This window comes from Triturus cristatus, chromosome 7, assembly GCF_964204655.1.
Source record: "Triturus cristatus chromosome 7, aTriCri1.1, whole genome shotgun sequence".
Taxonomy (NCBI): Eukaryota; Metazoa; Chordata; class Amphibia; order Caudata; family Salamandridae; genus Triturus; species Triturus cristatus.
Window position 1 is genome coordinate 582,164,922 of NC_140590.1, and position 15,077 is coordinate 582,179,998.

Consider the following 15,077-nt stretch of genomic DNA (forward strand, 5'->3'; position numbering starts at 1 on the left):
AGCCTCCTCAAAAACCAGACCCAATTAAAGATGCCCCACCTGAAGACTGCCCGATCGCCGATACACACAATCATCCACTGTCAGATCATGCTGAATCAGAGGCAGCCATCACTCGTGCGTTTATGGAAATGCTGTTTGGCAAACTCAAGAATGACATTGCTTCCCTCCGAGATGCCGCCGCCACTGAGCTAAAGGAAGTTTAAAAAAAAGCTAGGTCACTGGGTGGCTGCCTTGGAAACCACCAATGTCACTGAAGAGGATGAGCTCGACCACCGTAGACGTGAGCTGCTGGAACTCAGAACTACAAATCCATCTGGAAGATCTAGAAAACCTGCCACCCTGCTCCAATGTCAGAATCAAAGGCGTCCCTCTTCTAGCAGACTCTGGTGACCTGGGAGGGAACAGGGTTCGCCTCTTCCACCATGTACTTCCAGAATTGGATGGGACAGACATTGTGCTCAACTGCACTCACAGAATGGGCCTGCCGCCCACTGCCTCAGCCACTACACAAAACAATTATTACCAGTGTCAACCAGTGTCTGCAGAATTAAGCAATTATAGCTGTGGTGCGCGACCTGGGCCCCGTCTTGTTTGACAGAGTGAAACTAGTACTCTACCAAGGCCTGTCCCCCATCACACTTCAGCGAAGTCACTCACTCATATCACCTCCACATTCCTCCATGAGCAAGCTATCAAATGCAAACTGGGTCACCCATTCCGCCTAGTCTTTATGTGGAACAATGAAACCCACATGATCCTTACTATGGACGAATCCAGAGAATTTCTGGGATTAAGGAACTCCACCGTCACGCTTCCGAACATGGTCGACCTGGAGAAATGGTACCTGAACAACCTGGAGACAAACAGGAGTGCTGCACTTTCAGGAGAAACACACGGAGCCAAAAGCAGATGAAAGCCAACAAGAGCATTCCGGCAACAACTCCAACTTTGTGCTGCAACCCACGATCAGGACTCAGTTAGTTGCTTTGCCCCGAGTCAATCGTTGCCCAACACACCTCACCCAACACATCCTGGAAGGCCGAGTGCCTCACCTGAACCTCATTTGTGGTTGACTGTGGGGGACACTGGGCATGGACACTGTCACTTAACATATCAACCTGCCCACATGCCTGCCATTCCCAACCTACTACCATGCCCAAAGCCACAGACTCTACCCTGATAGTATGTATGGCTTCCATGGAGGGAGTAGTCTAGTTCTATGTTCTCCTCCCAGTTGTTTCATATTATCCAACCTCAACCACACACCTGGGCTTATACCACACCACGCTACAGCGGGGTGACGACATACAGCAGGTAACTGTCCCTCCCGTTGTCCCATAATCTTCTAGGGTGACTGTTACTCACTACTACACATATGGTTAATGTCTGCATTAAACTCTCCCGCAAAATGTCTGGCGCCATACCAGATAGAGGTTGTAGCGATAACACTAAGTGGCTATTTCACCCTATAGATAAGGCGGCCCTGTCTTGCATTCCTGCACGTATCATGTCTGTAGAAGCCGGAAATGTGTTTAACCGGCTGCATTGGCCCTTCCTCTGGAGCATGCTCGAGGGAGCAGGCCTGGGAGAGCGTTTTCAAAATTGGGTGAAGTGCAGTGACACCAACCTCACCCCAAGGCGAGGATGAGAGTCATCAGCCTAACTTCTCAGGCCTTCACTAAAGCCTGGGGCATGTGATGAGGCAGGCCTCTGTCCTCACTCCTGTTTGCCCTGTACATGGAGCCCTTTGCTGAACAAATCCATGTGAATCAAAGGCATTACTGTCCACTACCAAGAACACAAAATAGCCTTACAGTAGGACAATGTTCTGGGGGCACTCACACAACAGCAGTGGTCCTGCCTTCTGAACCCCTGAGGGAGAGCTCGAGGCATTCGGAGCTGCTTCAGGGTTTAAAGTAAATAGCGAGAAATCACAGGCCTGTAACGTCACGTCTGCTCAACAAAATAGACTCCACCTAGAGCGCCAGTTTCCCTTCTTGTGGGCAAACCACTGGGTGCCAAATCTAGGGCTCAAAATATGCCAGTCGCTAGAGAAAATGTCGGAATTTAACTATGCTGACCTTCTTGATACAGCCAGCCTAGACCTGTAAACTTAGGAGGATGGAGGGCTTTCATGGTTAGGCAAGATTGCTGCAGTGAAGATGACGCTCCTGCCTAAGATACTGTACATCATGCAAACCCTTCCCTTACAACTACACCCACTCTCCTTTTGTAAACTACAACACGTAATCGAAACCTACATTTGAGGAGGCAAAAACCTTGCATGGCTCGGAAACAAGCCTACTCGTCTGTAGCGGAGGGAGGCCTGGGGGTACCACATCTCACCCACTACTACCTAGCAGCCCAACTATTCAAACAAATATGGGTCAGGAACACCCCATCAAGATCATGGTACAACATAGGCATGAACTCCGAAAGAAGTGAACTAAAAGCAGCTGAAAGACTGGCGGAAAAACCTGTCCACAATCCATCTCAATCGACTCAAATCAGTATGCAGGAAGTACAACAAACACATCAAGGAGGAAAAGAAGGCCTTCTTCTGCAGTGCTCTCGACAACGCAAAAAACAGACCGAGAGAACTCCACAATCTCATCAGACAACAAACCTCCAAACCCCCTGCTTCCTCATTCCAGGCCTCCAAAGACCTATGTGACAACTTTGCCACTTTCTTCAAGGACAAAATCACTAAAATTGAACTCTCTCTGGGCGACATACCCCCCTGCAGCAGCTCAATCGCAGTAACAGAAGTCACTACACACAAGCTCCACCCAAACAACTGGAAATCCTTCAACACCATCTCTGTAGTTGAGATCGAAATTTTTTTTTCTTTATTCACTCCCTCATCTCATATCTCGGACCCCATTCCTGCCAAACTAGTCAAAAAGCTGAACGGCACCCTAGCCCCGATCTGGACCACGATTATAAATCGCTCCCTGAGAACCGGAGTCATGCCGGACTGTCTCAAAATCGCCCAAGTCACACCACTTTTATAAAAACAGGTATCGGACACCAATGAGCTGAACAGCTTCAGACCCGTCTCCAACCTCCCCCTACTAGCAAAAACCCTGGAAAGATGTGTCCTCCTTCAACTTACCGAACACATGAACTGCAACAACTTTCTTGACTCTCACCAATCGGGCTTCAGAAAAGGTTGCAGCACAGAGACAGTAATCGTAAATGTCATAGACGACATCGACCAGGATCAATGCTGTCTGCTTCGACATGGTTGACCACAATCTACTCGTCAAGGCACTGCAAGAAAGGGTAGGAGCAGATGAGGTGGTCCTAAATGGTTCAAATCATTTCTTCAGAACCGCAAACAAAGAATAAAAATCATGAACTTCTTGTCTGACTCACACTCCGTCAGCAGAGGTGTACCGCAAGGATCAGTTCTCTCTTCGCAACTCTTTAACTACTACATGGAGCCCCTCACCACCATCCTCAAAAAAGCAAACATCCCCTTCCACCTATATGCGGACGACACCCAGATTTATCTTGAAACCTCCTCTTTGGAAGACATTCAAAAACTAAACCACACTCTAGGGGAAGTCCAACACTGGCTCACACTCAACCACTTGAAACTGAACCAGGACAAGACAGAAATCGTGCTCATCTCCAATAAGGAGCAAAACCCCCTAGTCACAGACTGGATAAAAACAATCGATGCTCTCAACTGCAACCTCACCCTTACCGGCTTAGTTAAATCATTGGGAATCATGCTGAATCCAAAATTGAACATGACCAAACACATTAAGAATTCCGCCAAGAGCGCATTCTTCAACCTTGAACTGCTCAACAAAATAAAACAATTCATCCCTCCCAGTGATCTCAAACAAGCCACTCAATCCCTGGTACTATCCAGACTGGACTATGGGAATGCAACCCTCACTGGATCAGTAAAATCCCACTTAGCCCCTCTGAGAGTAACTCTTAATGCAGCAGCCAGAATGGTCACCGGAGTGAAGAAATTTGAACATATTTCACCGGCACTCAGAGATTTAAAATGGCTCCCTATCGAAATGCGTGCCAACTTAAGAACTGCCTGCCTCACGCACAAAGCCCTGCACACTGGGAAACCCGTCTACCTGGCCGCCAAAAGCAAAAAAAAGTCGGCCAGACAAGGAACCTCAGGAGCTCCAGCACCTTACTCCTCATCCCCCCGAAAACCCGCAAACAAAAAACCTCCTCTCGATCCTTCTCCGGAAATTCTCCTAGAATCTGGAATTCCATCCCAGTTCGTATCAGGACTAACCCCTCCTTTGAACTGTCTCTTGAATTTAACAAAGACCTCCTCCTCAATCATTACCTACCGAATGGATAGCTGCCGCTTGATTGCAGACTCTTGCCCTTCACAGCATGCAGCCACCTCAAGTCTAAGAACTCTTAGTCCTGGTCCACCCCTCTCCCATGATAACAGTCCCCCCAGAGTCACTCGGTATATCTCCCCTTTACTCTGAAACCCTCTGCTTTCAAGGCTGAGACTTTCGACTCGCAACAAGTCAATATGTACACTATTGTTATATTTTTGTATTGTGTTTCCCATCACTTTTGTTGTAAAGCGCTCCGATACCTTCGGGTCTGGCTAGCGCTACATAAAACTCCTAAATAAATAAAATAAATAAACTATGCTATATGTTTGAGTGGCACAGACCATTCTCAAAGAAGCATTGGTGCTTTATAGAGCCAAGGCATTGCTGCAATTCATATCTGGAAAATTCCCTGGCTCCCCAAAAATCACAGGCCCCCTGGTATATAGATATCTCCAGTAGTACAGGCCACAATATAAGTGTGGGGCAGAGTTGGGCTCCCAAGAGGCCTTTCCACACCTGTTTTTCACCTCTTCCACACCTATTTCTCCCCTCGCCCCCATTATTGGCAACCCTGTATTTCGCACAGCTAGGACAGGTAAAACATTCCACGCTTAGCAGGCAGGGCAATGCAAAACAATTGTAGACTTCATGAGTCTTCTGAATGTCTCAAAAGTGCAGGCCAAAAACGGGATCCTGGCCCAGGAAATTTGGCTCTATGCCGCCATTAAGCACTGGGTCATTCAACCCGTGACGCATAAATCAACTTAGAGACTCCTAACAAAATATTAAAAATTACTTACCAAGAGAACCGGAGACCAGGGCCTGCTCTCAGGTCTCTGTCAGTATAGTGAAGATTATAGTTGAAGATTGCTCTCAGACCCATTGGCTTTTTTGAATAAGGCAGCAGACTCCACCAAATTCCTTGCGCAACCGAGATAGGAAGCAGAGCTGCACTACTCATTCACTTCCAAAGAATGAACCGATAAACTTCACAGGACAAGGAGGCGATGCTCAAAATAACACATTATTGAAACTGCACCCCAGAGAAAATATCAAAATGGGGCTAGGGAAGCAATGAGGACTGCTGGTTCAACTGCGACCACACAGACAACCCTAAAACACCACCTGCGCTGTTTCCCTAAATTCAAATGATATTGAGAAGACGTATTGAAAGGCATTAATGAGATCTTTGACACAAGTGTCCCTAACTTTCCCAGCTACATACTGCAAGGGCTCCTGCATGCTCTGACCTACCTGCTGCGCTCTGCTAAAGGTAAGGCCATCACTGTGTGCAGCCAAACAGGTCTTCACACCCAGGTGGGGCATTGATGCCACGCTAGAACTTAAAGACTGGCTATATAGACTTTGGGATACTATAGGAATGGAAAAACGCATGGCCTCACTTGACAACAAACAGTCCCAATTCGAAAAAATGTGGGGTTAATGCCTCCAATTACTCTCAAGATGTTTCAGGAAATTTTCTTGCCCCAAATACCTCCAAGTTCTTTGTTTAACTCAACTTGAGCCTGCACGTGACCACTGAGATAGATAGAAACTTTTATTAACTTGTCACCCCGCTTTGCCAAATGTGTGACAACAGGCACATCACTTGTGTGGTAGAGACCTCCTTTCTCCGTTTGGACCTTGCCTCTGGATGTAGGTGAGCATATGTGTTATTGACTAAAATGAACAAACAAAAAGGTTTGAACCATAAAGTAAAAGGTTGATAAAAGAGCAGCTATTATTATAACATGTTATCATTTACCTCATAAGTGAATCCTTGGTGAATTACATTTTTTATTTAATTTATTTTTTAGGCATGGGTCGAGAAGTTGAAAATTTAATTCTAGAAAACACCCAGTTGCTGGAGACAAAGTAAGTACTTCCAAACTGTAGAAATTGTCTTTCTAATTTGCTTTAGGGTGCCAAACGTTTCCTTTTTAGGTCTCGCTTAGCGATGCAGCACAAATGTGCTGCCATTGCTTTGCGAGGCATGCAGTATACACTGTAGTGTGGAAGCTTCGTGGAAGCTCCGCCCACTCTCTGCCCATTGGCTTTTGTCTTAAATGCTGCCTTCCGATTGGTTTGAGGCTTGTTAGTCCCTCCTCAGTCATCATTTGTATCCTTCCACGGCTACTGGCCCCTTTACTCCTAACACTATTTTCTTCCCCGTCTTCCCCCCCCAGTCCCCTCCCGACCCCTCCCTCAGTCTGTGACTTCTCGCTCCCACTCCCATTTGTGTCTTTTTGTGTCTTCAATGCAATAGGACTCGTGTAAATCATGACCTGCTTTGTTTACGTTTAGCGCGCCGTGCTAATGGTCTGACTCCCTGTCGCTGTCTCAAGCCGCGGGGGGAGGCTGGCCAGTTATCGTCGATAAAGAAGGAGCCGGGGGGCAGCCCATTGTTTAGCACCTTTGCCTCCGCGCCCCGCCATTGCAGTCAAAGGACGCCCCTGCTGAGAGACCAGAGGCAAAAGTGTCGACCTCCGAACAATCAGCCAGTGCCGCCGGTTGGCTGAGGCAGCCGTGACCCAAAACGCTTGCTCTGAAAATCCTCACATGTTTAGAAACTCGAGGACTGGCTGCGAGAGAGGTATGAGCGGGGATTCACTTGGACGCATACTTGCCCCGCATACTTGCCCCGCATATTATGCCTCAGAGTAAAGTTGATTGATTGATTGAAACGTAGACTAGGAATATGATGGAACTGAGAAATATGAAAGATAAAATACCAGTAACAACATCCATTGGTGTGTTGCGAATTGACTTTTCAATAGCACATCGGCAGCATTTTTGCTCACTGTTATCACTGTTATCTTTGATATGCTTATAATGCTATGTCTGTGCCCTGGAATCTCTCCATATCACCAACCAATTTTGTGAATCAACAACATTTGAAATGTTTTTTCATATGTGGTGATGTCTCCCTGCCTACAGAACACGTTGACATCCTTGCAAGGGCAAGGTGTTTGAAAACAGCACAAGGCCAGATGATTGTAGAGGGCCCCCTTACAGTCCAAGGGGGGAGGGGTGGCGGCTAAGATTTTGTTACCCCACTGACGCATTGGTGTAACTTGGAACAGCATGCATGCTGTGTTCATGGCACATTATTCCTCTGTGGTGTCACCCAACACAGAATTGACGGCAGAAGATTTACGCGCATATTTGAGTTAGCACTTATTCTGTGACTTAAAGACCTCCACGTTCGATATTTAGTGGTCTAGGCACGCAATTACCGCGTCACTCATAACAAGCTGCTTAGATTTCAGAATGCTTGGGGTGCTGGACTGTACAGAACTACCAGTGCAAGTTTTTTTTTTTTGAAACCTTTATTACAGAATGCAAAAGATATACAAAGATGGGCCTACAACCTCCAGGCCGGCCGCTAGCAAACAGTGAGAGCATAAAATACAGTCATTAAACACAAGCGGCAAGTGATAAAGGTCCCAGAAGTCGAGGGAAGCGTTGGCGGCCACACCGGCCGGACCCCCCAAATGATGGTTCCATTTTTTATAAGAAACCACAAACAAATCCACAAGGCAGCAAAAGTCAAAGCAGCATTATGAGCTCCCCTGGGGAGGACCCTACCGATCCACAGGAAAAGGGGGGGGGGGGGGGGACAGGCCTGGACAGAAACAAAGTAGACACAATGCCCAGAACCAAGGTGACAAGCAGACTAGGGAGACTGGGCCACTGCCAAGTCAGGCGTCAGCGGCGGGGTACAAATCCCGCCACGATAGGAGTTCCAGGGGCCCCACACCTTCACCCATTTCCCAGGCTTACCTCTCGCCACATACACTACCTTCTCCCGAAACATACACCAATCCATGTTGTCCTTCCACACCGAAACCGTTGGTGACCTCTGGGAGCCCCACAATTGTGCTATGTTGCGCTTGGCCACCATATATCCCAGAGTCACCCACCACGTCTGCGGCACCGTATAATCAGTCGGCTCCCACACATTTAGCAGACATCTCCTAGCCTCGGGAAACAGCGCCACATGCGTGACCGCTTGCAACACCGCATACACCACGCCAGAATCGCGCCACCTCCGGACATTCCCACAAAATATGGATAAAGGTCCCTAACAAACCACACCCACGCTTACACAGTCCATCCACGGCATATCCCATACGCATCAGACCCGGCCCCGAAACATAGACCCTGTGAAGTATTTTGAGCTGGACGAAGCGAAGGCGGGCCGGTATGGCCACCTCTTTCGGGGAGGCCACCGCAGACACCCAGTCCTCGTCATCCAGCTCCAAGCCATCGGCGACCCATGCCTCACGAAGGCCAGTCAGCAGTCCGGAGCGATCGTTGATGAGCTTCTTATAAATCAATGAGATAGTGCCATCCGGTAAATGCCCATCTAGCACTCTATCTTCCAGAGGGGAGCACTCCGGTATGGAGGCAACATCCGGGAATACAGAACACAGCGCGTGACGAACCTGTACATATCGGAAGTACTCCCTGTCCTGCAACTGGAATTCCTTCTGCAGCACATCGAACGTTTTGAATCCCCCCCTCGTCCAGAGGTCGCCCACCCTGCTGATGCCTATCATGTCCCACTTCTCAAAGCCTTTCGAGGTCCACAAGCAGCCCAGTCGCTCAGATGCATACAGTGGCGTCGCCCGGGTCAACCGATCCTTCCACCCCATAGCCAAGTTTGCCGCGTGCCACACCGGTACCGCGACCCGCGTAGGGCCCGTCAAACGTGCGTCGAGCGATGTAGAGTAAAGCGCACGATTATAGTCACCACCCGGCAGTAACAGTTTGTCCATTTCAAAAGCCGGGTTAAGGGCGGGCCCATAAAGGCCGTGGTTTATCGCAGCCAGCTGGGAGGCCCAGTAATACCGTTTGATGTCTGGGAGGGCGACCCCCCCGTCATACCACGGGAGCGTCAGCTTCGCGAGGGCGATACGCGGCCTCCCATCCCAAAACAGGTGGCGCTGCAGACCCTCCACCTCCCGAAAGTAGCGCGCCGGGACGACGTCCATCGTGTTTTGTAAAGCGTATAAGAAACGTGGCAACGACATCATCTTAAACAGGGCCGCACGGCCGAGCGGCGAGAGCGGCAAGCGCCTCCAACGCGCCACATCCTCCTTCAAGCGCTGGAGGGGGGGGGGAGTAAGTTCTGTTTATATCGGGCTGCAGCGTCCAGGGTAATAAAGATACCCAGATACTTAAATCCCTGCGGAGCAACCTGGATAGGACAACCCCGCGGAAGGATAGGAGCCTCCCCAGAGAGGACATACACACAGGATTTAGCCCAGTTGATAACTAAGCCGGAGTTGCGGCCGAATGAACGCAACACATCCACTAACACAATCAGTGATTTGGGCGGGGAAGCAAGGTACAAAAGAATATCGTCCGCGTAAAGGGATACGCGATCCTCATACTCGGGGGTCCATCGGAGACCACGAATCGAAGGGTGCCACCGTAGCCACTCCGCCAGGGGCTCCAAGGCAAGCGCAAAAAGGAGCGGCGACAGCGGGCAGCCCTGCCGCGTGCCCCTGCCCAGCTCAAACGGCGCCGATACTCTACCATTCACCGCCACCTGCGCCAGCGGTCCGGAATACAACAGTTTCACCCAGCCAATGAATCCCGGGCCAAACCCAAACTTAGCCAGCGTCGCCCAAATATATGGCCACTCAAGCGTGTCGAACGCCATAGTGGCGTCCAAGGACGCCAAAATGGCTGGTTCTCGTATGAACGGGACCCTCGCGCACCCCGTGCAGACGCCGCAAGTTAAGCGCGGTGTTGCGATGAGGGATAAAGCCGGACTGGTCCTGGTGGATCAGATCGCACACCACGCCAACCAGCCGATTAGCCAGCACCTTGGCGAGAATTTTCGGCTCCGCATTCAACAGCGAAATGGGCCTGTAAGATGTGACCCGATCCCGCGGCCTCCCCTCCTTATGAATAACCACAATAGTGGCAAGACGCTGGTCCAGCGGGAGGGAACCCGCCGACCGGGCCGCGAGGAACATAGCGCGGAGATGCGGAGCCAGCGTATCCGGTCGTAATTTGTACAATTCAATGGGAAGGCCATTAGGACCCATGGCCTTGCCAGAGGCGACCGAACGTATGGCGAGGGCAATCTCCTCAGATGTCGGGGCCGCGTCCAACGACAATTTATCCTCCTCTGAAAGGGAAGGCAGCGCAATGTCTTTAAGCAGGTCATGGGAATCCTCTTCCGAGCGGGAAGATACCGGGGAATACACCCCACGGAAATACTCAGCGAAACATTCAACAATTTCCTCCGGCTCAGTGACACACACACCATCCAGTCTCTCAATCGACGGGACAACTCGACTCGCTCTCTCCTTTTTATCCAGCCACGCAATCAATTTACCAGCCTTATCACCCACATCATACAGTCGCCCCTGTTGCTCTCTACTCAGGCCCCTGGCTGCCTCCGTGACTAGGGCCTTGTAGTCCGCCTGTTTGAGTCGGAGAGCATGCAGTTTATCATCCGTTACCCCACACTCCAGATCACCCTCCAACTCAGTTATCTCAGATTCGATACGGGTCACCTCCTCCCGCTCGCGCCTCCGGGAATGGGAAATGAGGGACAGGGCCTCCCCCCGGAGTACCGTCTTAAACGCCTCCCACAAAGAAACCGCAGACGACACAGACCCCACATTGTCTTCAAAATATCGCTCAAGAGATTTAACCAAATCAGCGCGAATTGTGGGGTCACGCAGGTACCAGGAATTAATCAGGACCACCCTCCCCTCCCCCCTCGGGACAATGTCGAAGTACAACAGGAGCGGGGAGTGATCTGAAATACCCCGAGCCAGATGTCGTACCTCCCCGACCCTCCCTGCCTGTGCTGCTGGCATCAGAACATAATCAAGCCTCGAAAGACTACCATGAGCCCCGGAATGAAAGGTGTATTGTATCTGCGTAGGGTGTTTCAGCCGCCAACAATCCACCAGCCCCAGGGTATCTAAGAGGCCAGATAACCAAGCTTGGGCACGGGGGAGATCCCTGGGAGGGTGACGATCCTCAGTTCCGGAAATTACAGCGTTAAAATCCCCCCCAACCACTAGAATCCCCTCCGGCAGGCCAAGAAGAAGGCGCCCCAAATCAGCAAAAGTAGTTGTCTGCAACCCTGGCGGGACATAAACAGAAACCAAAACAATCACTTTACCCTCCAATCTACCCACCAGAGCCGTATATCGTCCCCTATCATCATGGAGCACCTCATCAACCTCCAACGGGAGCGAGGTTTTAACCATAATGCCCACACCCCTCGAACCAGATGTGAAGCCCGAATGGGCTGCAAGGCGATAGCCCCGTCTGTTCATGGCACGAAAGGAGTTTCCAATGAGGTGTGTTTCCTGCAGAAATACTATATCGGGTGAAATTCGTTTTAAGAACTGCAGGACCTCTCCCCGTTTTATCCTGTCCCCCAGTCCATTGACATTCCAGGACAAAAGGCTCAGTCCCCTACCCCCCATCATAGCCAAAACCGATCAATCTCCCCCCAGAGAGCACTTTAGCGATAGCACAACAATACTTCTGCATTGTGGTACAAATAAACAATACCCAGCCCCAACCCAACATCCCAAACAAAACTCCCCCCTCCCTGCACCCCTGCATGAGCCCAAATAGCCCCCCCAACTTGCAGTGTGCCTGTCGCCCCTGTGTAAACAAAACTACAAAGACCCCCTAGAGGAGGAAAGAGAACCCCCTCGAGACACAGCACCACCTCCAACGGAGGGGAAACAAGACACAACAGTCAAGAAACCCTAAGCCTGGCCGAAAGGTGGCATCATCAAGAATGAGCCCCAGTGTCAATACCTCATACCCGGTCCGGTGGGCACTCTCCTCCCGCCGCCCCCATCCAATCCCGATCATGTCCCCCAGACAAAGCGTCCAACCAGTCCCCAGCCACCTCGGGACGGTCAAAAAAGTGAGTGCGACCATCAGCCTCCACACGCAGCCTGGCCGGGAAAAGCATGGCGTATTTTAAGTTCATGTCTAGAAGCCGCCGCTTAACGCCCATGAAACTCGTCTCTGCTTCTGGACCGCCTGCGTGAAATTAGGATAAAAGTTCACCTCCATGTTCTCCAGCTTAAGCGGCCCTTGCAGTCTGGAAGCTTGCAAAATCGCATCCCTATCCCGAAAGTTGAAGATACGGGCAATAAGAGGCCGCGGAGGAGCTCTGACCTTCGGTCTGCCGCCAGGAACTCTATGGGCCCTCTCCACCGCGAAGAATTTACTCAGTCCTCGAGGCTGGAGATGGGTAGAAATCAGGTCCTCCACAAAGAGATCCGCCGCCGAGTCCTCCCGTCCCTCGGGCACTCCGATGATGCGAATGTTATTCCTCCGGGCCCTGCTCTCGGAGTCCTCCAGGCGCCGATCCGTGAGCGCACTTGCCTGCCGGAGCCGGCGCACCTCCGTCTGAAGGGCCGCGACCTCAGTCGTGAGGCCCGACGCGGTATGGGCCAAGGAGTCAACCCGGTCATTTGTCTTAGATAGATCTGCTCTAACAAGGTTGACATCGATGAGGACCGCATCGAGTTTGTGCGCCAAGGTGTCGAATTGTTGGCCTACTGAGGTCTTCATCTCAGCAATGGCGCCCATGACGTCCTGCAAAGTCAGATCCGTAGGCAAATCCGGGGCATCCGGGGGACACTCGGAAGACTTGTGCGATCCGCCGGGAGACCCCTTCGGGAGGGTGTATCGATCCATAATGTTGACTTGAGGTGCGGTGCCACGCCGGGTCGATTTGGCCTTCAGCCGATCTCCATCCTGCTTCGTGGCCATCGTCGCGTATCTCGCATCCCCGCCAGTCACGCAGTGGAGAGCAAGCAATCAAGGCCGTGAGCCCCGGGGGTCACCTCAGGAAGGCGGAGCGGGTCCCCGCAGGCAGGCAGGCAGGGTCCCCCAGCGAGGCCACCACCACACAAAGAAGCGCCGTAGTCCCACTCGCGATGACGGCAAGGGGACTCAAAAGCGAATGTGAAAGTGTGGGGTGCGCCACTCGCCAGGCCCGGCCCGCCGTTGTAATTCACTTCGCCACTGGGTCACCCCCAAACTCGAGTCCGGGGTCAGGAGAGAAGAAGGCCGCAAACTTCAGTCGATGCTCACCCCGGCCCCCGGGGTCTGATTCAAAAACGGAAAACGGGTACCACCTCGGCTCAGGTTCACCGACACAGTCCCCTCAACCGATTCATGATGAAGACAGGATAAACGTAGGAGGTTGCGGAGGTCCTCGGGAGCCTCGCACCTACGCGTCCATCTTGGTTGCGCGCTAGGCTCCTCCCCCCAGTGCAAGTTTTAATTCTGAAATTTGTAGAATGGGTTCCATGACCCCACTGCGCAAAATGTAAGAGCGTTTTACTGGTTAGAACATTATTTAAGCTGCGCAATTACTCTTATGGCTTGGAGTTCAAGCCGTCCATGCATATAGAGGAGTTAAATCTATACAAACCGAAAACTCTGGCCGTTTTAAAGCCAGACCTAATGTTGTTGCCAGTGTTTTTTCAACCTTGACATTCCAGCGAAGGTTAGCCTGATCTTAAACCATAACGAGTTTCGCAGATCATATTTGATACGCAGATCATATTTCAAGTTCGGCTCGTGTCTTTTTCGAGTACAGAACACGCTTCTGTTTCAGACTAGCTATTGCTCATGATCAGTTTCAGTTTCATACCACACTGTTCTTTACCTTCACTTTGCTCTGCTGCTCCATGTCCCTGACAAGGCAACACAAGCATTTGCAAAGCTAGCTGGTCCGACTAATGCTGCCAGCCTTTTGACGTTGTCAGTGCATTAGCTTTGTCAATGCATATTGGTTTTTATAAAACTGTATTGTTTGGGACTAACAGTTACCAACCCTTTTCCATGGCGCCCCACTGAGAACAATGCTCTTTTCATCCGGTTATAGCAGTTGTGTAAGGCTAAATGAGAAGAGTTAATACAACACCCAGGATAATGTGCTGCATGGCTAAATACTTTTAAGATCCTAAAGGCGAGACAGTTGCATTGCAAATGCTTGTTGTTTGCAAGCTTTTAGAGAGCAATTCATCTTTCCTCGGGGAACATTTTCATTAGGCAAGGCATGCACATATGTGTCCATGTACCCCCCCCCTCCCCCGATTTACTGTTTTTTATTTTATATGCATGCCTGCCTTTGGGAAAACACAGAAGGAAATGTGAGGAAGGGCACTTGTGAAAACGGTCAACCTTTTTTGCTAAAACCATGAAGTTTTCTGTTTTTCGGGAAGGATAGCCTGTTTGTATATTTATGAAAAGTGTTGAATTATGGTTGATCATCCAACCAACCCAAGTTTATACTCCGCAAACTAGCAGTCTGTCTCAGTGACTGACTAAATAAATGACTGACGGACTCTCACACTCACTGACCGACTGACTCACACTCTTTCTCACTCACTGACTGACTCACTCTCTCTCACTGACTGACACTCTCAATCTCTCTCTCACTGACTCTCACTCTCTCACTGACTGACTGACTGACTCTCACTGACTGACTGACTGACTGACTCTCACTGACTCATTGGCTAGCTGACTCTCTCTCTCACTGACACTCTCTCTCTCTCTCACTGACTGACTCTCTCTCTCACTGACTCTCTCACTGACTGACTGACTGACTCCCTCTCTCACTGACTGTCTGACTCTCTCTCTCACTGACTGAATGACTCTCACTGACTAACTCTATCTCTCTCACTGACTGACTCTCCCTCTCTCTCTCTCTCACTTGCTGACTCTCTC

At 50.4% G+C, this 15,077-nt stretch overlaps 1 protein-coding gene across 3 annotated transcripts in view; it reads left to right on the forward strand.

Moving 5' to 3' along the window:
• The window catches only part of SPAG9 (sperm associated antigen 9), a 1,633,747-nt gene that overhangs the window by 400,463 nt on the left and 1,218,207 nt on the right, over positions 1 to 15,077 (forward strand). For all 3 annotated transcript variants that reach the window (XM_085617154.1, XM_085617155.1, XM_085617156.1), the window contains one exon: positions 6,149 to 6,206. In XM_085617154.1, coding sequence (XP_085473280.1) covers positions 6,149 to 6,206 — 58 coding nt within the window. The remainder of the gene's footprint in view (positions 1 to 6,148; positions 6,207 to 15,077) is intronic.